Consider the following 20,918-nt stretch of genomic DNA (forward strand, 5'->3'; position numbering starts at 1 on the left):
CCGGCGCGCAATCCGGCGTCGGTTGTCGGCGCGCGGGCCGGCGAGCGGTACCCGGCGCCATGGTGGAGAAGGAGGAGGCCGGTGGCGGCATCAGTGAAGAGGAGGCGGCGCAGTATGACCGGCAGATCCGCTTGTGGGGATTGGAGGCCCAGAAAAGGTCAGGGCCCGTGGGTCCTCGGGCGCCGCGTGGGTGGTGAGGGGGCGTGTGGCGGTCGGAGGCTTGCCGGGCGCCTGGCGGCGCGGGCCGGGAAGGTCTGACCTGGCTGGGAAGAGGAGATTACGCGGTGGGCTCGGGACTGACGGGGCAGTTTTTGGAAGGGCTGGGAGGTGGGGACGTCCCGGAGCGGTGGGGATTGGGCGGTTCTGAGTGCTCCGAGGCCCCTGAAGGAGACTTGGGGGCGGTTCTGAGCGAGCTGGAAGTGGGAGTGCGGGGCGCCCAGACGGGGCGATGGGTGAGGGGTTTAGGGGCGGGGACGAATGGACGGGTCAAATTGGTGGAGGTGACATGGTTCATTCATTTATGGTGGCTGGGGGCGTAGTTCAGTCATTCACAGGTGGTGGGAATGTCTTCTTCACAGGATGGGCTGTTGGTTGTCTTTTCCAGATGAGATCTGCCGTGATACTTAGGTGCATCTAATGGAAACTAAACTTTTCCCCTATTCATTTGTTGTGTTCTGTGCGCTCAAGCTAACTGTCTTCTCTACAGGCTGCGGACCTCCCGGGTGCTCGTGGTTGGAATGAAGGGACTGGGGGCTGAAATCGCCAAGAATCTAATCCTGGCTGGTGTGAAAGGGCTGACCATGCTGGACCACGAACTGGTGGGCTGTTGTCACCTTATTACTGTCTCCTCCAGCTCTCCCCCCTCCTTGTGCAGATTTTGTGCTGAGAGGAAGATTAGCTTTGGTGAAGCTACTTTTGGAAACTTGAGTTTGAAACCTACTGCATCCTACCTGGACAGCCGTTTACTAGCATCACCTCAATGGCACTCTGTGATGTACAGTCATTAACGGCATTGCCTTGGAGGCTGTCTGGAAGTACATTGGAGAGTCTTGCTAGTCAGTGCCTCCACACTACCTGCTAACGAATTGCAAATGTAGATCTGCCTGGAGGTGTAGTGTGGTGTAGCCTTTTGCACCCAGTGATTCTGATTTAGGTCTGAGACAAATCTCAGGAATATGTATGTGTGTACCATGGTTCACCTGGTTCACTCAGGAGGCTGAGGTAGGAGAATCACTGAAGGGTTTTTTGTGGGGTTTTTTTGGATGAGGTTTAATTGTGTTTAAACAGTTTTTTTTGTTTTTTGTTTTTTTTTTGGCCAGTCCTGAGCTTGGACTCAGGGTCTGAGCACTGTCCCTGGCTTCTTCTTGCTCAAAGCTAGCACTCTGCCACTTGAGCCACAGCGCCACTTCTGGCCATTTTCTGTATATGTGGTGCTGGGGAATCGAACCCAGGGCCTCATGTATACGAGGCAAGCACCCTTGCCACTAGGCCATATCTCCAGCCCTAAACAGTTTGTTTTAAACATTAATTGGTCTGATTTTTGCATTGTTCTGAACTGAAATCACTTGCAGACATATTTGGGTGCTTGGGTTAAGCCAAATGGTATATTTTAAAATTACTAGTTACAAATGTTTCCCCCTTTTTTTTTTTTTTGCCAGTCCTGGGGCTTGAACTCAGGGCCTGAGCACTGTCCCTGAGCTGCCTTTGTTCAAGGCTAGCACTCTGCCACTTGAGCCATAGCGCCACTTACAGCTTTTTATATATGGTGCTGGATAATCGAACCCAGGGCTTCATGCATGCTAGGCAAGCACTCTACAACTAGGCCACATTCCTAGTCCCACCAATTGCACATTTAAGTGGAAAATGATAGCCTGGCCTTTCTGTTCAGAGTGAATTTCCTTTTTGAACACAAGGGGGTGCTCTTTAGCTATCAGTGAGCAGCTTAAAGTTAACTGGCATATATATATATATTTTTTTTTTTAAATAAGAAAACTTGGCAGAGCTTTATTGAGTAAGTATGCAAGCGGGCAAGCAGGCAAACAAAAGGGCAGGAGCACACTCTAACAGAGTGTGGGTGTTCTCCTAGTAAGATAGAAACACCTTAACTGCCCTATATTATTTTATTTTTTGCCAGTTCTGAACTCAGGGCCTAAGCTCTATCCCTGGCTTATTTTTGCTCAAGGCTAACACTACCACTTGAGACACAGCACCACTCCTGGCTTTTTCTACATATGGAGTGCTGAAGAATGAAACCCAGGGCTTCATGTATACCAGGCAAGCACTCTACCACTAGGCCACATTCCCCGCCCTAATTACCCTATTTTAAAGCTTGAGAAAGACAAGCATTTCTTCCATTAGGAAGTGTAATACAATTTGATGGTATTTTAGCTATTTTTAAGTAGGAAGGTTTATTTATTTTGCCAGTCCTGGGGCTTGGTCTCAAGTCCTGGGCACTGTCCCTGGCTTCTTTCTGCTCAAGGCTAGCACTCTACTTCTTGAGCCACAGAGCCACTTCTGGCTTTTTCTGTATATGTGGTGCTGGGGAATCAAACCCAGGGCTTTATGCATGCAAAGCAAGCACTCTACCACTAAGCCACATTCGCAGCTCTGGAGGTTTATTATTTTTTGAGGTTCATTTTCCAGAATAACTCAAGTGTATGTGTATTCCTAGGTGTCTCCTGAAGATCCTGGAGCTCAGTTTCTGATTCGTACTGGGTCTGTTGGGCGAAATAGAGCTGAAGCCTCTTTGGAGCGAGCTCAGAATCTCAACCCCATGGTGGACGTGAAGGTGGACACAGAGGACATAGAGAAGAAAACAGAGTCATTTTTCACTCAGTTTGATGCTGTAAGTTACTATTTAGAGACTGCAGGTACACAGCCCTCACATTACCCATTCTGAGCTTTCCTGGAAGTTGTCAAGTTCTGTTGTTTAGTTTTACCACTTTCTGTGGAGCATTACTCTATGCAGAGGTCCAGTGCTAGGCCTGTTGTGGCTGTTGGTAACTGCCGTATGCCGAATTCTTCCCTTGACATATGCCTCCAGGTTTGGTGTTGTGTCTCCCTTCTAGAATCTTTGCACATTATTGCAAATGTTTGCTCCTGAAAATTTAACAAGTTGTTGATAAATTTTGGTGCCAGAGGCACTTATTGTTAGAAATATCAAAGTACAGCTTGTGTTTGGTCTTCTGAAGGAGCACACCTGATCTCGATCTGTCTCTTGTCTGGTGGTTTTTAGCAGCCACTTGCCATGGTAACGGGGCAAAACGCCCACTGTGCTCAGCCAGACAAGGCGTCTGCAGCCTCTTTTGCTGTAGCAGCCGAAGCTACACTGAGCTGGGTATTGGTGGTGTTTATGACCTCTCACACAGGTTGAGTTCCCTGTACCTGGACAGACTCCCAAGTCCTGTGGCCACAGGTTTTTTGTTTGTTTATTTTGCCAGTCCTAGGGCTTGAACTTGGCCTGGGTGCTGCCCCTGAGCCTCTCTGTGTTCAAGTATAGTGTTGTACCACATGAGCCACAACACCACTTCTAGCTTTTTCTATTTTTATGTGGTACTGGGGAATTGAACCCTGCGCTTTGTGCATGCTAGGCAAGTACTCTACCACTAAGCTACATTCCCAGCCCCACCACAGAGTTGTTTGGAGATGATAGACCCACTGCAGAAGAGGCCAAAACTTGAGTTGGGGGGAGGCATTGTTTTGTTTTATAGTGTGCAAGCATCTGCTCGAAAATGGGCTTGGAACAATGAATCACCTGTGCATTTGTCCCTTTTTCTTTCTTATCCATGGTAACTCCATTTGGTTTATTCTAGCTAGTGTTCATCAACTTCGAGTTTTAGAGGCTTATTAGAGCAGATAGCCGGCTCATCATATATTACCCATGCTGCGGTGAGGGTGACTGCCCACTTCGCACGGCTGAGATAATTTCTGCCTTAATCCCTCTCCCCTCCTTGGGTGGCCACATCCTTTGAAATCCCTAAGGATAGACACTTGCAGAGGGGCTATCAACTAGAAATGCCCTTGAGTTGAGGAAAAGGCCTTGTGTAATTCAGAAGTTGTTAACTAATCCCACAAAGCTTCTCCCAAAAAGTTACTGCCCCATGCTATGGAACTGGCCATTTCCAGCGCCTCAGCTTCCTCAAACACCACCCAGAGGTTGTTACAGGGGACTCTTCAGTGAGCCACACCTCCGCTGTAGCAGAAAAGAACCAACCAAGGCCAGGCACCAGTGTCTCACCCCTGTCAACTACTCAGGAGGCTAGCCCCTAGGCAGGAAAGTCTGAGAGACTCTTATCACTGATAAACCACTCAAAAACAAAAAAGGCTCTGTGGCTCATCACTAGCCTGGAGCACAAAGAAGCTCAGCAACCAACCCCAGGCCCAAAGTTTACCAGGACTGGCAAAAAAAAAACCCACCAAAGGCCATTTGCCCAGTAACCTTTTCTCCTCCTTAAATCTGGGGAAATAATAACAACAGGTTTTATCTTCTCTGTCTTGTCAAACAAAAGGTTGATGGATATAAACAATTGGAAATGAATGGGTTAGCTAATAGTTCAGAGAAAGCTTGCTGAGTTATTCCTGCCATTTTTCATGGAAGCCCTAAGTGTGGATTATGTAGAGGTGTGAGAACTGTGGTGGCTTTCTCTAAGCACTCTTTTGGTTTTTTGTTGTTTTTTTTTTTGGTGTTAGAAAGTGGCCTCAATTGACAGTATGGCTGCATGCATGGAAACCTGCAGCTTGTCTTCTAGCCACAGTACCCAAAGAAACCCTCATGCCAGTTTGCCCCTGGCTGTTGCCAGAGCCTAGTCAGACATGAGGACCTGTCTTCCTTCTGCAGGTGTGCCTGACTGGATGTTCCCGTGATGTCATCATTAATGTTGACCAGATCTGCCACAAAAACAGCATCAAGTTCTTCACTGGAGATGTCTTTGGCTACCATGGTTACACATTTGCCAATCTTGGAGAGCATGAGTTTGTCGAGTAAGTGTCGGGAGGAAGGGATGGAACAATTCTTATTTACTGGTAAGAAACAGCCGTCTAATGAAAGTGTTTTATTGTAGTGAGTAGGATATTCTAAAGCCAAAGCACTGGCAACTGACTGAGTGCAATAGCTTGTGTGTTCCAAGTTGTAGATGATGGTCTCATCTAAAGCAAGCAGAGTGCTAGATGGTTGGTATGGGTCAGTCTTCACTTTAGGTGTTGTGCCCACGTTTTCATCCCAGGTGTGGGGGTGTGCTTGTTCTCTTGACACTGTCCCCCAGCATGTACTTGAGTCTGTTCAGGCTGAGAGAGCCAGTAGTGTGAGTGTGGACTAGTTGGGTGAGTAACTGCAGGTTTCAGCTCCCGGGTCCGCAGATAGTTCTGGGGTACATGGGTCAAGTGGAGCGCACAGTCCTTCCTCATTTAGGACCTTGAGGCTGTGATTCTTTCATGATGGAATCTTCATTATTGTGAATTTGGAGCTGCTAGATGAAAGATGGCAGGTGGCACAGATGTAAACATGGTTGGTAGAGACAGGCCCAGTGTGGGTGGAGCTTCGAGCCAAAGCCCCTGGGGAGGATCTGACATTTCTTGCCTATAGGGCAGAGATAGGGAAGAGTCCCCTGGTGTGGACTCCCTCCCTTGAGTGCTGGTGGCTTAAGGAGCAGCACTTTTTGTCCTCCAGACACCTCATTAAGTGTGTCATGCTGGATCTCCAAGCAGAGCACTAGGCAGTGCACCAACTCTTGTTTTTGCAGGGTGGTTAGCTGACTTGTCAGATAATCATTGGCAGAGATGAGATTTGCACCCAGGTCTCCCTGATGCCAAAGCTTTGGCTCTTACCACCTTGGGACATAATTCATAGGTAGAGCTTGACTTCCTTTCCTCATATCTATCCCCTAGGGAGAAAACCAAAGTTGCCAAAGTTAGCCAAGGAGTGGAAGATGGGCCTGACACTAAAAGAGCAAAACTTGACTCATCTGAGACAACAATGGTGAAGAAGGTAACAGAGGCACTGAAGTTCCCCAGCCCACCCCTGGGGCCTGGGGGAGCCGCGACACTGGCCTTCCCTTGCCCCCCATCCTATAGTTGTGCCAACAGCTTACTGCTGTGAGGAATGTGGGCCAGCGTTCCAAGTTGGAAATAAAGACTGTGTGCTTGCTTGTCATCTTTTTAGTACTGGAAACCTGGCGTTAGGCTTGGAATGCTGTGGTTGGCATGGCGGAGACCATACAGAACGCTTCACTGTGTGGCTTGTTCACTGTATAGGCCACCTCAGGGACTGAGCACTGTCCCTGGCTTCTTTTTGCTCAAGGCTAGCACTTTACCACTTGAGCCACAGCGCCACTTCTAGCTTTTTGTATGTATGTGGTACTAAGGGATTGAACCTCGGGCTTTGTGCATGCTAGGCAAGCACTCTACCATTAGGCCACATTCCTAGCCCCTAGGCCACCAGCTTTGATTGCTTGTGTATGGACTTAGTACTAGAAGGACTACTCTTCAGCAAAAAGCTTTTATCTTGAATTGCTTTTTTTTTTTTTTTTTTGGTCAGTTGTGGGGCTTGAACTCAGGGCCTGCGTGCTGTGCCTGAGCTTTTTTTTTCTCAAGGCTATCACTCCAGCACTTTGAGCCACTTCCATTTTCTGGAGGTAAATTGGAGATGAGTCTCAAGGACTTTGAACTATGATCCTCAGAGCTCAGCCTCCAGAATAGATAGGATTACAGGTGTGAACCACCAGAGCCTGCCAGCCTGCCTTGGAATTGCTGTTTTGATTTACTTTTTCTTTTTCTTTTTTTTTTTTTTTTTTTGGCTGGTGATTTGCCCTTTTATTTTTATTTTTTTTTTTATTAATTCGACATAAATTTTTTTACAAGGTGTTGTGCAAAGAGGGTGCAGTTACATAGTAGGGCAGTGTGTACATTTCTTATGATTTGATTTACTTTTTCTTCCTTCCCTCCCTCTCCCCTTTCCCTCCTTTCCTTCCTTCCTTCCTTCCTGCTTTTTCCTTTCCCTCAGCCAGGCTTTATCTTACTATTTCTGCTACTTTGGTATGAGAGAAGTTGTTAAGCTAGGAGGAGCACAAAAGCAGCCTTGTGTGTACTGTCATTCATAAATCAGCCTTACCCATGTGACACTTGGCCTGGGTGTGAAGGATTTTCTGGCTTAAGGCCTTACTAGTGGAGGTGTGTCTTTCACATTCAAATAGGCTGGGTTAGCAGGTCACAGCTGGAAGTTTCCCTTGAGTCTGTGCTGCTGTTTTGGGAGCCACTTTCTGTCACTATGAAGAGAATGCGGGCAGCCCCGGTGGCCTTGACGTCCCATTCCTCAGGGCTCTACAGGCCTGGGCCTTTGTGTGTCTCTTCCTATATTGGGACAATTTGAAGGTATCAAAATATTCCCCAGCTGACATTGTTGCTTTGTTGGTCAGCTGTTCCACTTGAACTCAGAGCTGGGATTCCAACCCAGATCCAGGAGCCAAGGAGGCATGTGGAGCACCCCTCCTCCTAGTCCCTGGATTCCAGGGCTTGTCGATACCTAGTTCCCAGCTCAGCCCTACCGCCTGGAGTTAGCAGAGTCACTGGTTGGTTTGTACTCCCAGGTGTGTGGATGTGTGTGAGCTACTTCCTGTTTCCTGTGAGCAGTTTCTGATTAGTTTCTTCCCCTCCCCCTTGTTCCTAAGTTCTGTCAGATGAACTTCTGCTTCGAGGTACACTGTGTGCTCCTAAGTCAGAAAATTTTGCAAAACAGGGGAAAAAAACTTGTGGGTTTACACCATTTAGGTAGGTACCTGGCCTGGCCCAGAACTAGGAGCTTAGTTTGTCTGCTGCCCTTGGTGCCCAGCAGAAATCATGAGACAGACACACCAGGTTGGGTTGTCCTCACAGTCTGGCACAGACAAGCAGAATAATCTGGTATTGGCCAGAGAGTCCCCTGAGGGAGTTTTCTGATGCATCCTGGATGAGTATTCAATGACAGGTTTAGGGCAGGGACCTGCCGGATTTCCTCACCCCGAAAGGGCCTAATGTGTGTGAGGCCCTGTGTGTTGGGGGCAAGGAAGCACAGTCAGTCCTGTCTCAAACTGGAGAGCTGCTAAGGAAGGACTTAATGGGCAAAAAGGATGGGTAGTGGGCCCAGGCTCACCCAGCAACATGTATGTGATAAGAGGTTTTGTAAGTGTGATGGGATAAATATGGGGAAATGGGGATCATTCTGGAAAACTTCTAGCAAACTTTTCTATCCAGGGTGACCTTCCAGATCCTTCAGGTCTCAGCCTCCTGAGTACAGACATGAGTCACCAGCGCTTGGCTTGAACTCAAAGCCTTGTGCTTCCTGGGCAAACAGTGTGCCACCTGGGCTATTCGCCCAACTTTCTGCTTTCAGCTGTTTTTTCAGGTATTGTCCCACTGCTTTCCCAGGGTAGGCCTTGTACTGAAATCTTGTGCCTCTCAAGTAGCTACAATTAGAGGATTCACTACTATACCCTCTCATTAGAAGAGAGGGTCTCAATCCTTTTTTTTTTTTTTTCCCCCACAGTTGGCTCTCAACTGTGATCTTGATCTCTACTTCCTGGGTGAGTGTGATTGATTACAAGTGTGAGCTATCATGCTCATTTTCTTGAATATCTTTAGATATAGATTTTGCTTCTCGCTGTTGCAGGGATTTCTGGAGTATAATACAGCCTTAGTTAGACAAGGCAAAGGAGAATAGAAGTAAATGTTCAGGAACTTAGTTCTTCCTTCATGCAGGGAATGTGTGTCCATCACCGGGTCCCCAACGCCCAGAGGAGTGGATGAGAATCACTTTAACAAGCACTGCTTACACTTCAGTGGGTACTTCGTTCACTGACCAATAAGCTGTAAATAAGAAAGTTTTTCTGACATGGAAGATCTCTTACCTTGTGACTTAAAGCCAGTGGTTATCCTGAAATACTTGTGTCTTTTTCCAACAGAAGGTGGTCTTCTGCCCTATCAAAGAGGCGCTGGAGGTTGACTGGAGCAGCGAGAAGGCCAAGGCTGCCCTGAAGCGCACGGCCACTGATTACTTCCTCCTGCAAGGTGAGGCCCAAAGCCAAGCTCTGTGCTGGGCTTCCAGCTACAGTCTGTGCACATGTGGCTGTATAGTGCTGACGGGTTTGCACTCTTTTCCCTGAATGCAAAAGTTCTCTTAGCTCCTCAGTGGGCCCGAGGGAAGCAGAGCAAGTTGAAACATGGTTGAGCTCTGACTTCTGTGACCTGGGCCTGGTTAATCTTTTGAAATAATTGGCTCCCCTAAAATGGAGTTTGAGATGACAGGGTCCCATGTCTAGCAGCTTTTCCTCCCTTTGCTCCCAGAGTTCTTCCTCAGTGTCAGACCCTCCCTTAGGAAAGCTTCCCTCACTGTTAAGAAACTACCAGTCCTGGGTGTGGCCCGCTACTCTGTGAGAATTGCTCTGGGCTTGTAGGTCAATGTAGTTTGCTGGCCTAGTGTGTGGAGGGCCTGGTTCATAGTAATAGTAATTAGTATTGTTTCGCACATTGGGTGCTTAGGGTAGGCATGGTGTGGAGATAATACTGCTTTCCTATGGGGTAACCTGAGATGAAGGCTGTTCATGTTCTCCTAGCACATAGGTGGGAAATACTGTTGGTTGGTGAGTTGCAGTAAAGAGCACCTGTTGTGCAATTGGGGATTTAGTGGTAATCCCTCCCTTGCCCAAGTGCAAGGCCCTGAAGTCAGTCCTCACTAAAAGCAAAACAAAACACTATATTGTAGAAATATCCCTCCAAAGCACTTTTTTGCCCTATTTTTTTCTTGGTATACACAGTACATGTAGCACAATGATTGCACAGGATGCTGGAGTCCCTGAGCCAGCTGTTGACACTCCTGTATCCTCTCTAGGGCCTGGGAAAGTGTCCAGGTGGCTACAGCTCTTTCTCAGGAAGATGTATCCCGGCAGAGTTTGTCTTGAAAGTGGTCCTCGGATATTCTGATTGAATTTGCCCAGCTTCCTCTGGTTTCTTCAGGGCTGAGTTGAGCTGCATCTCCCTGCCCCTCCCTGCCCCTTCCCTTCCTCTTTCTCTCCCTTTGCTTCCCAAACACCTTCCAGGTATATAGCTGCTGCCCCTAGGCCAGGATGCATTGTTGCCATGTGGTAGAGAAAATATTACAGATACTTTTTTTAATTTATTCTGGTGGCATGCTGGTCCCAAAGCTTGAGCTCAGGACCTGGGTGCTGCCTCTCAGCTTTTTTTTTTTTTCCTGACAGTCTTAAGCCTTGGACTCAGGGCCTGAGCACTGTCCCTGGCTTCTTTTTGCTCAAGGCTAGCACTCTACCACTTGTGCCACAGTGCCACTGTGGCTCTTCTAAATTTAGCTTCTTCTAAATATGTGGTGCTAAGGAATCAAACCCAAGGCTTCATGTATAGGAGGCAAGCACTCTGCCACTAGGCCATATTCCCAGCCCATCTCAGCTTTTTTCACTCAAAGCTGGTGTTCTGCCACTTGAGCCATAGCTCCCTAGTCCAACAGCTTATTAGAAATAAAGAGTCTCATGGATTTGGCTGCCTAGACTGACTTTGAACCAAGACCCTCAGATCTCAGCCTCTCGAGTAGCTAGGATTGCACGTGTGAGCTACTGGCACCCAGCCTTCCCCAGACATTTGATCCATGTCTTCTGACCCTGGCCTCCACCCCCTACCCTCACAGATGTTTCTTGTTACCTCATTCACAATTCTGCTTCCAGTGAAGCAGCTACATGTGTGGTCCTGTTCACCATGTGTTTTTTTTTTGGCCAGTCCTGGGCCTTGGACTCGGGACCTGAGCACTGTCCCTGGCTTCTTTTTACCCAAGGCTAGCTAGCACTCTGCCACTTGAGCCACAGCGCCCCTTCTGGCTGTTTTCTATATATGTGGTGCTGGAGAATCAAACCCAGGGCTTCATTTATATGAGGCAAGCACTCTTGCCACTAGGCCATATCCCCAGCCCCCTTCGCCATGTTTGTGTGTGGAGTGTTTTTCCAGTTTACTTAACAAGATAGTGGCCAGACTGAGTGCTTCCTGCTGCATTTTTCCACTGTCTTACGGGTTAGCCTGCCCATCTGTGACCAAAAAGGGGTCTCATCTTTTTATTATTCTCCATGGCATGTTGGAAAAACATTGAGTGAGCTGGTTTCCTGTGACTTTGATTTGTTCTTTCTGAGGTTACTCTGAGTTTATCATAACAGAATCGCTAAAAATAGTGGGTCTAGTATGGAAACAGTGCTCACGGAGCAGCATGAGTGAGACCACGAAGCTTCGGTCCAGGACAGAGAACGCGCACGTGGCCTTTCTCAATGTGAGGATTGTTTATCACGATCCTCGGCAGCCTTAACTTCCAGGCTCTTCTCTGATGAGTGATGGAAAAGTACTTAGGTCACAGTTGAGCATAGAAGCTGAAAAGTAATGTGGGAGGGCTGGGAATGTGGCTTAGTGGTAGAGTGGTTGTTTTGCATGCATGAAGCTCTGGGTTCAATTCCTCAGTACTACATACACAGAAAAGGCCAGAAGTAGCACTGTGGTAACAGTGGTAAGAGTGCTAGCCTTGAGCAAAAGAAGCCCAGGGAGAGCGTCTAACTAGGCCCTGAGTTTAAGCCCCAGGACTAACAAAAAAGAAGAAGAAAAAAAGAAAGTAATGTGCAATACACTGGGTCAGCACCTGCTGTTTGCCAGTCAGAGGCCAAGGAATCAGTCTCCCACCATCATAGCTCAGGAGAGCCTCACGGGAGGTGTAGGAAAAGCCATGGGATCATGGTGGTCTGCCTGTGAGTGTGTGAGAATTCCTCCATAGTAGCCCCCAACCCAACTGGTATGCAAGCTCTGGAGCTGAGTGTGGCCCTCCCGAAGAGACAGGTAGTCTGGGGCATGGGAAGGGTGGCAGCATTGCCCCTCAGAAGCAGCATTGCAGTGCCACCCTGCTGGATAAGACACAGACACCAGTGGCAGGAACGCTTCTGTGGTGCCAGCTTCCCCCGTCACCTCACCCATCTGTCAGAACTGAGGAGCGTGAACTAAAAAAAAGATGCAGCAGAGTGTTGTGGTACATGCCTGTAATCCTAGTACCCACGAGGATGCCCAGTGAGACCAGTTTAAGATAACATAGCAAAATGTTGGGGGATGGGGGAGGCTGACCTGTCTTAAAGCAGAGCCTTGGTTTACTAGTTGTGTTTTTATTTAAAACACAAATCTTGGGGCTGGGGATATGGCCTAGTGGCAAGAGTGCCTGCTTCATATACATGAAGCCCTGGGTTCGATTCCCCAGCACCACATATACAGAAAATGGCCAGAAGTGGCACTGTGACTCAAGTGGCAGAGTGCTAGCCTTGAGCAAAAAGAAGCCAGGGACAGTGCTCAGGCCCTGAGTCCAAGCCCCAGGACTGGCCAAAAAAAAAAAAAAAAAGACACAAATCTTGTTTCAAATGGCAATAGTGCTGGATAGGAGCAAAAGGATGGCACTCTACTAGCTGCATTTTCACTAGGCCCCTGGTAAAAAAGAGCAAAATTAGTGTTGAGCCGTAGTTTTGGCTTTCATAATGATGGGATCTTTATATGAATTCTGGGTTTGAGCAAATATGTAAACAGTTTTTATTGACAGGAAAGGATTTAAACATGGCATCACAGTTGCTAGGCAGACTGCACCACTTGAGCCATTCCCTCAGCTGGTTTGGATTATCCGACCTTCCACATAGCTGGGATTACAGGCATGCCACCACTGCCTGGCTTATTTGTTGAGATTGGTCTCACTAACTTGCCTGGGCTGGCCTTAACCCCAGATCCTCCTCCCCTGTGCCTCCTAAGTAGCTGGTACTATAGAATTGAGCCACCACACCCAGTCTTATTTTAGAAATTGTAAATCCTTGTCAACCAGGCGATACATAGGCACCCACACTTCTTGAACGTAACATCTGTTCTCCAGTGAGGTTGTTGTGTCCAACAATGACAAAACCCACCTAGGGGGAGACAGCCACAGGGAAATGGTCTCCAATAATGGGGTGGTGGCTGAACACATGGTGATTTGCACCGTCATGACCACAAAGGTTTAAAAATAATTTGTAGGGAGAGGGGGAAAAAATACCAGTTGTTGGTGTTTTTGTGTAGCACTGCCTTATCAAAGGCAGCAGACAAGGCATAGCCCAGGGTGGATTAGAAAGGAGGCGCTGTCAGGGGCTCTATGTTGACAAGCAGACAGAGGTCGCCCGTTCAGCCCCTCGATCTCAGAAACAGGCTAGTGCCAGGGCTCCCTCATGTTTTGGGGATGCATGGTGACCAGGCACATCAGGACTGGTTCTGGTTGCATAAACTCTGACCTCTGCATGAGGGTGAGCCCTCCCTTGTGTGGGCAGCCTTTCCATTGGCAGCACTGTTGATGCCATCCTCGCTATTTGTCTCTCTGACCTAAGCAGAAAGCCTGGGATAGACATTCTCTTGTTGCCCTTCTGCAGAAGGGAAACTGAGGCCGAGACAAGTACACAACAATGGGCTACATTGTCCACAACCTGCCTAGTGTTTGCTTCCAGGCAGTACCCCCCCATTCCCCCCCCCACCCCCGCCTCAGCATCTTCCCTGGGCCCCAAGGCCAGCTGCAGCTCTTGCTGAAAGCCTCACATCTTCTCTTTGACTGTCAGACAACAGTCACGGGGATGTCCTGTGCCATCTTCCTCGGCAAGCGTGGTTGGCGGAGCACAGCAGATGCCCAGAGCCCAGGTCATGTGCCACTCAAGTGCTGGGCTGGAGAAAAGACCCTCTTTCCCTGCCACTTGTGCCAGGCAGGGCGGTGTGTGCAGGCCTCTGTCCTGGCAGCCCTGTGACACTGGCAGACACAAGGCCCCGCGCGATTGGTCTGGGTATGATCTGCCTCTGCGTGGTCCACACTGTTCACACTTGGTGTCCTCATGAGAGACCAGGGTGACATTTTAATTAACTAGGACCAGAGTCTGAATGAGAGGTTCCCATGTGCTGAAGTGCAGGGGGAAGGACATTTGGAGTAATTTTTAATTTTTTTCTAGAAACTTCCTCAGTGGGAGAACAATACAGAAATGAGTGTGGTATTGTCAAGATTATAGTACTCGTGACTTCATTTTATTATTAAAATCCTGTCTGGATGTGTGCACCTACGGAATAGTTTCACTACTATTGCATGAACTATGATCACAGCATTTGATTGTGTGGGGTGTTTGTGTGTGCAGTGCTGAGGGTATGCGCTGCCTCTCTCAGCTACATTCCCAGCTCCTGTGCTCATACTACTTGAGAGCTGAAAGCTGAAAGGCAGGCTAGTGATATGTGCCACTAATCTCTGCATCTCAGTGGCTGAGCAGGAAGACTGCGACTTCCAGCCTAACGAGGCCCCATCTTTAAAGTTTCTCCTTTCGGGGAAGGTGGGCAAGTCCTGAGCTCAGCCTGCATCTCCCGCGGCCTGTGCCAGCCCCAGGACTTGAGCAGCTCGAGTTAATTAAAAGGTTCAGATGAAGTTAATCAAGTTGGGAGGTGAACTTGCCCAGCATTTGGATACAGTTGGATGAGTCACATTTTGGCAGAGCAGCTCTCCTTCCCTGAGTGTTTGGTCTTCAGGGAATGGTTGATGATCTGTAAACTGCTAGGGAGGGGCGCCTCAGAAATGCAGTCAATAGCCAGGTGTGTGTGCACACACGCCCGTGCACATACATGTGACAGAAAGCAAAAGAGGAAAATTTAATGTGCAAAAACTAATTTATCTGAGGCTGCTGCCTTTCCAGGACCTGGGCTTCTTCCCACCCCACCCCCTCCCCACTAACTAGAGTGCTGACTTCAAAAGAGCGAAAAAACTTCCTTGCTGCACATAAGGGGCCCAATTGCTGGCCGCTCTCCAGTGGCCCTGGGAGCATTCCAGATGTGGCCAGCAAAGCCTGTGGATGGTGCCGGCCTGCTGGCGCTCTGTGTGTGTGTGTGTGTGTGTGTGTGTGTGTGTGTGTGCACGCGCGCGCGCGCGCGTGTGCGCATGCGCACGCGTGCGTGCGTGTGTATGTGTGTGTGCCGGCCTGCTGGCGCTGTGTGTGTGTGTGTGTGTGTGTGTGTGTGTGTGTTCCCAGCCGCCCTCACAAGCTTGCTGGCACAATTTGGGGCAGAAGTTGAGCTGGCCCATTGTGCTGTGCTTGGCTAGCATGTGGAGAGGTCCGCATACAGAAGGTGCATTCTGGGAGAACCCCCCACCTGCTGCCCGGAAGCCTTACCTGACTCCGCCCCCAGGGTGGCAGAGCCCCCATCCCACCATTGCCATGGCATCTGTCATGTCTCAGATTTGCTCTGTAGCTGTCTTGTTGCCACTCTGACCTTGTTGCTGGGCAGGGGAAAGGTGTGCCGCTTTCACTCGGCCCACATTTCAGTGAGGTACTGCTTCCGTTAGCACAGATTTCTTCATTTTCACCTGGAAGCATTCATTAATAGAACACTGCCTTTACACCCTCCTCCTCCCTCCAGTGCTTCTGAAGTTCCGCACAGATAAAGGAAGAGACCCCAGTTCTGACACCTGCAGGGAGGATTCGGAGCTGCTGCTCCAGATCCGGAATGACATGCTGGACTCGCTAGGTGTTCGTCCCGACCTGCTTCCCGACGACTTTGTCAGGTGGGTATGTACCCAGTAGAGAGGGGGCCGATATGGTGGATGTGCCTGTTGTAATCCAGCCTTCGGGAGATGGAGGTCTGAGTGTGGAAGCAGCTTGTCTGGGACACACAGAGACCCTGTGGAGAGGAAGAACAAAGAGGAAAGGGAAAGGAAGGAGGTTGTTTTCATAAAAAATACTTTTGTCCACAGGGCTTGAAAGTGAGCATTGTGCAGTCTTATTTCTAAGACAATTCTCTAGCTTTCTCTCGCATTATCTTTGGGGACAGTTCCCTCCACTCAGGTTGTGAGGAGCCATGTGGCTTACAGAGCCACTTGCCTGCTCCCAGACTTCAGTTGGGGTTCCGAGGTTGCACAGTGCTGTGTGTAGCCCTGTGTGTTCCATTGTCCACCCTGGCCCCCTGGGTCTGGAGGCCCAGGAAGCAGTCTACAGGCTGGGCTGTGTCTGTGCCTCGCTCCTCCGGTGTCCAGGTGGGTGGGCGCATGCTCCCATGCCTGTGGTGTGGCCGGCAGAATGCCACCCTGCATCTCCCAGCAGTGGGCAGCCACGGCCCCTTCCTTCTGTGTCCCTTCTTTCCTCTGTTGCTCTCCCCTGCCAGCCCGGTCCCTTTTCGTCCTGTGACAAGCCCGCCATATGCTCCTTGCTCTGTGCCACATCCCTACCCGTCCCAGGGGACCACTGGGCTTCGAACCACCTTCAGTGCCATAAACCAAAAATGGACCATAAAAGCATGCCTACATCTCTAAGCTATTGCTTGGTACTTTGAGGTTCTAGGCTGGTGGCGCGTGGTCTTGGGTGGGGTCCTGGCTCCTGCTGATGTGGCCAGGCATGCTCATCTCTTAGGAAAGACAGCTGTGAGAGGCACAACTGGGCCACTGGGGCCACCAGTGGTGGGCCACAGCTGCCATGTCCAGACTCTGGGTGAGGAAGGGGCTGGTATCAGCGGACCCCATTCCCCCTCCCTCCTCCCTCTCTGGGTCCAGGGCTGGCAGGCCCAGAGCGCAGGTGCTCCCCCTCTATTGCTTGCTAAGTAAGAGGTGTTGAGTGACTCTCAAGTCTCTGGAGCCAGGCTTTGAGATGAGCTGAGAAGGGCCAGGGACACGGGCACAGAAATGAGCTGCCGCCTGGCAGCTGAGCTATGGTTGCAAATGGCCCCCGGCTGCCCCAGCGCTGGTGCCACCAACGCTGTGCACAAGTTTCTCCTTCCCTCATCTCACAGGAGCGTGCCGTGCCCTCCCCATCTCCCGCTTGTTCTCTTCAGAGACACAATCAGGAAACTTTATTGCTTTTCTGATGAGGAAGGTAACCGATGCCTGGATCCATGGTGTGAGACTGCACCCAGCATCCGCCTCAGTGGATCAGTTGCTGGAGTTTGGGAGTGAGGCTTGTGCATTTTCTCTGTAGTGTGCTCGGCACCCAGTTTCTCCAGCCTCCCACCTTGTGTCACTACGTGCCCTTAGCTTACTGAACTACTTTATTGCCTGTCATACTTGAAAAACATTCATAATTGGCATATACAATATAATTTATACACTTACTGTGTTAAGATATGCATAATAAAATGAATAGTCTCCACCTGCTGTGGCAGTCAGAATGGCTCTAGCCTGGTGGCCAGCATGTTGCCTGTGACTTCATGGTCCTACATTTATATAGGCCTTCCAGGGTGGTCTGGACCCCTGTACCAGGTTGCATGGTCCAAGTGTTCCATGCCTTCACTCCCACCAATGAGCTACAGAACAGACCAAGTGGTTGTTGGTACTCAGGCTGTACTTTACGTTATCTTTTTTGTTTTGTTTTCTGTTTTGCCAGTCCTGGGGCTTGAACTCAGGGCCTGAGCACTGTCCCTGGCTTCTTTTTGATCAAGGGTAGCACTCTACCACTTGAGCAGCAGCGCCATGTAGTGCTGGGGAATCGAACCCAGGGCTTCATGGTTGCTGGGCAAGCCCTCTATTACTAGGCCACCTTCTCAGCCCCTCCTATTGTTTTTGTTGTGTTGGTTTGGGTTCAGGTCCTGAGGCTTGAACCTGGGGCTTGGGCACTGTCCCTGAGCTTTTTTTGTTCAAGGCAAGTGCTCTACCACTTGAGCCACATCTCCACTTCTAGCATTTTGCTGGTTAATTCAAGAGTGTCACAGACTTTACTCTGTGATCCTGAGGAATTAGCCTACTGAGGAGCTAGGGTGAGTGGAGAGCCGCTGCTCGGGCTCGGGCCACATTTGTGAAGCGGTATGGAAGGAGTGTGCACACTGGGGAGGGGTCGGAGGTGGTGGAAAAGCTCTGGGGGAAGCTGATGGTGAGGGTTCACTCTGTGGGCAAGCCCTTGGTGTTGAGGACCACAAGGGTGTGGGCGTTGGTCTCTGGGCTGGGTGAGCTGGAGGGCCAGCTAGGTTTGCTCTCTGGATGCCCAGAAGGCTGGTGTGGCCATGGGTTGTGGGGGCTTTGTTTTGCCTGCTCCCTGGCATTGTCTGCAAACAGCATACCGAGCGTAGCACCCGAGCTGTGGAGAGAATTAGGAGAATGTGCCGGCCACTGGACCTCTGCCACCTGCCGGCCTTATTATTAGGAAGCACAGATGGAGAGCTCCCACCACCTAAGAGGGCCAAACACAAAGTACAGAAGTGTCCCTGCCACCCGCTGAGGCAGTCCCGGGCCAGGCGTTAGCCTTGCTGTCTGCATCCTTCCTCCTGTGTGGGGACACGTTATCCAGTACTGCCTTCCCATCTCTCCAGGTACTGCTTCTCCGAGATGGCCCCGGTGTGTGCGGTGGTTGGCGGGATCTTGGCACAGGAGATTGTGAAGGTAAGTGTCCTGTGGGGCAGGTTGGTGCTATCATGTATGTGTGAGTGTGGTTGAATTGGGGACAAGTCGTGGATGTTCCTAGCCAGGCTGGCTCAACTCCTGAGGAACTTACAAGATTCTATGGCGGGGGTCTTGCTTGTAGCCCCAGCCTGGCCTCAGCTGTACCAACCTCCTCAACCTTCTTCTTGCCCCGGCTGGGATGTAGAACCACGTTTGAACCTGCAGTCTGGGTCTCAGTGAGGAGTGGAAGTGGGTGAGTGGGTGGCCTTGACCCCACTACACGGGCTTCTGGTCCCCTCCTTCCTGCTGGGGAACAGCTGTGGGCCAGTGTCTTGTTTCTGTTTACCCGGCAGCCGGAGTACTGCACATTCCTGCTGCTGGGTGCGCTCTCGTCTCCTCCCCGCCCTGCCCTCATCCCGCCACACCCCTGCCTAGCACACTTCCCTTCGGCCAGCTGACAGGAGCAGTGTGGCTGCAGCTCACCACTTACTCAAAGTAAACCCGAGTAAGATGGTGGGCAACTGGTCCACAGCCGAGTCTGCCGTGCCAGGCAGTGCCTGTGCTGAAAGGTGGCTCGAGGGCCGCCTGTGGGAGTGGGTCCCACGAGAAATCACTGTGCTGGCCATCGAGGTGTCCTGAGGCTCTGTCTGCCTGAGTCCTCTTTGTGCATGAACAGAAGGATGTTGAGAGAGGCTTAGCCATGGTCCCCCAACATTGTCATGGCTCCTGGGGAGGCAGTGGACCCCAGTTGAGACGCACCCTGCCCTTAGGCCCCTGGGCTTTTCAGTTTATGTTGCTCTTTAGAAGATGCTGGAGCTGAGTGGCCCCTTGTCTTTCTCCTCACAGGCCCTGTCTCAGAGGGACCCACCACACAACAACTTCTTCTTCTTCGATGGCATGAAGGGCAGTGGGGTTGTGGAGTGCCTGGGCCCCAAGTGAGCCCAAGCCCACAGCCTGCCCCAGTGTTACCGTCCCTCACCCAGGTTTCCTGCAAGAACAGCCCTCCTCCCCTGAGGTCATGAGGAGAGGGGTGTGACTTCAGATGAGGACTGGCCCGACCCAGGAGAGCCCTCAGCAGAACCCTAGTTCCTCCAGAACCTCATCAGGCGCCTCTGCCTGCAGTGTGGAGGAAGTCTTGTTGGGGTGGTGTGATGGGTGGAGTGCCCTCCCTCTGCCGACACTGTCCTTGGCTTGTGGCCCTGCAGGCCTTCGCCAAGGCCAAGTCTGTCCACTGGGCCACGAGCCACAGCCCTTTGTGTTGTAACAGTTTTCTACATTTTCTCCATTTGTTTCATGAGAAATGATAATAAAGTTACTTGCTTTACAATTTGCTTGTTTTTATCTACTTCTGAAACTTCCAGACCAGAAGAAGAGTCAGGTGACCCACTTGGTGCCTCTTGGCACCGCTCCTGCCATGCTTTTCTGGGTGGCCAGACCTGTAGGTGTTTCTGTTAAATCTTGTCAGTGGCAAGAATGAGGACAAACCTGGAGCCCCAGGACTCGACCCAGCATAGTGGACTCTGGGTGTAAGGGGACGAGGGTCATGCTGGAAAAGTGAGGCCCCCAGCAGGGAGCCCTGGTCTGCCAGCAGGAGAGAGGACATCCCTGGCTCTGGCCCACTGCCACGCTGGGTGGGGTTGGTCCTGTCTGCAGCACTCCCCTTCCAGGCACCATTACTGCAGTCCTGGCGCCAGGGTCAGCAGTTTTATTGTCCCGTGTCCCATGCCAGCGCCCAGGGTCTTTGGAACCTGGAGCCAATTACATGTGTGTCTGCAGTGTGTGGCCTTGGTCACAAGGGGGCGGAGGTGGGCCTGATCTTAGATGACAAAATTGTAAAATTCTGGCACTTTCCAACTTTTCCACCCTGTACCTCCCTAAGGATAAAGACAGAGATTAAGTCATCAGAGGACCCCCGCCTGGGATGTTGGGGTGGGGGCAGTGCTTAAAGCTGCCAGCCCTGGGAGGAAATCACTCCCAAATAGCTCCAAATCCTATCACACCTCATACTATATACCATATCCCCAGCCCCTAGAAAGTTCTTGATCTCAACTTGTCCCTACCCTTGAAGGGCTGCACTTTAGCTCATGCCTGTAATCCTAGCTGAAAGGAGATGGAGAGGATAGTGTCAGCAAAGCAGATGGGCTGGCGTATCACACCTCCCAGGTCCAGCCCTGGTCCACAGAAGGCCCAGGTGGGGATCTCTGCACCAAACAGTTGTGTAGTGTTTCCTGAGCTGCTGGCTTTGGCGATCACCCCTGCTAACAAGGAATAGTAAGTTAGGAGAGGGAGAGGGCTGGGAATATGGCCTTGTGGTAGAGTGCTTGCCTTGCATACATGAAGCCTTGGTTTGATTCCTCAACACCACATGTACAGAAAAAGCCAGAAGTGGCACTGGGGCTCAAGTGGTAGAGTGCTAGCCTTGAGCAAAAAGAAGCCAGAGCCAGTGCTCAGGCCCTGAGTTCAAACCCCAGGACTAGCAAAATAAATAATTTTTTTTTTAAGTTAGGGGAGTTTCTCTTTTTTGTTTGTCATG

General features: G+C 50.3%; 1 protein-coding gene across 2 annotated transcripts; it reads left to right on the top strand.

Moving 5' to 3' along the window:
• Sae1 (SUMO1 activating enzyme subunit 1) lies at positions 1–19,712 on the top strand. 2 transcript variants are annotated; one of them, XM_048329438.1, is made up of 9 exons: positions 1–157; positions 707–818; positions 2,672–2,845; positions 4,838–4,980; positions 5,884–5,983; positions 8,931–9,036; positions 15,445–15,589; positions 18,316–18,385; positions 19,232–19,712. In XM_048329438.1, exons 1-9 carry the CDS (start codon positions 60–62, stop codon positions 19,322–19,324), a joined length of 1,041 nt encoding a protein of 346 aa, XP_048185395.1. In that variant the 5' UTR covers positions 1–59; the 3' UTR covers positions 19,325–19,712. The 2 variants fall into 2 exon arrangements, with proteins under 2 accessions (XP_048185395.1, XP_048185396.1); XM_048329439.1 differs by lacking the exons at positions 15,445–15,589; positions 19,232–19,712 and having other exon boundaries at positions 18,316–18,383.
• Positions 19,713–20,918: the final 1,206 nt, after the last annotated feature.

Source organism: Perognathus longimembris, chromosome 20, assembly GCF_023159225.1.
Source record: "Perognathus longimembris pacificus isolate PPM17 chromosome 20, ASM2315922v1, whole genome shotgun sequence".
NCBI classification, from domain to species: domain Eukaryota; kingdom Metazoa; phylum Chordata; class Mammalia; order Rodentia; family Heteromyidae; genus Perognathus; species Perognathus longimembris.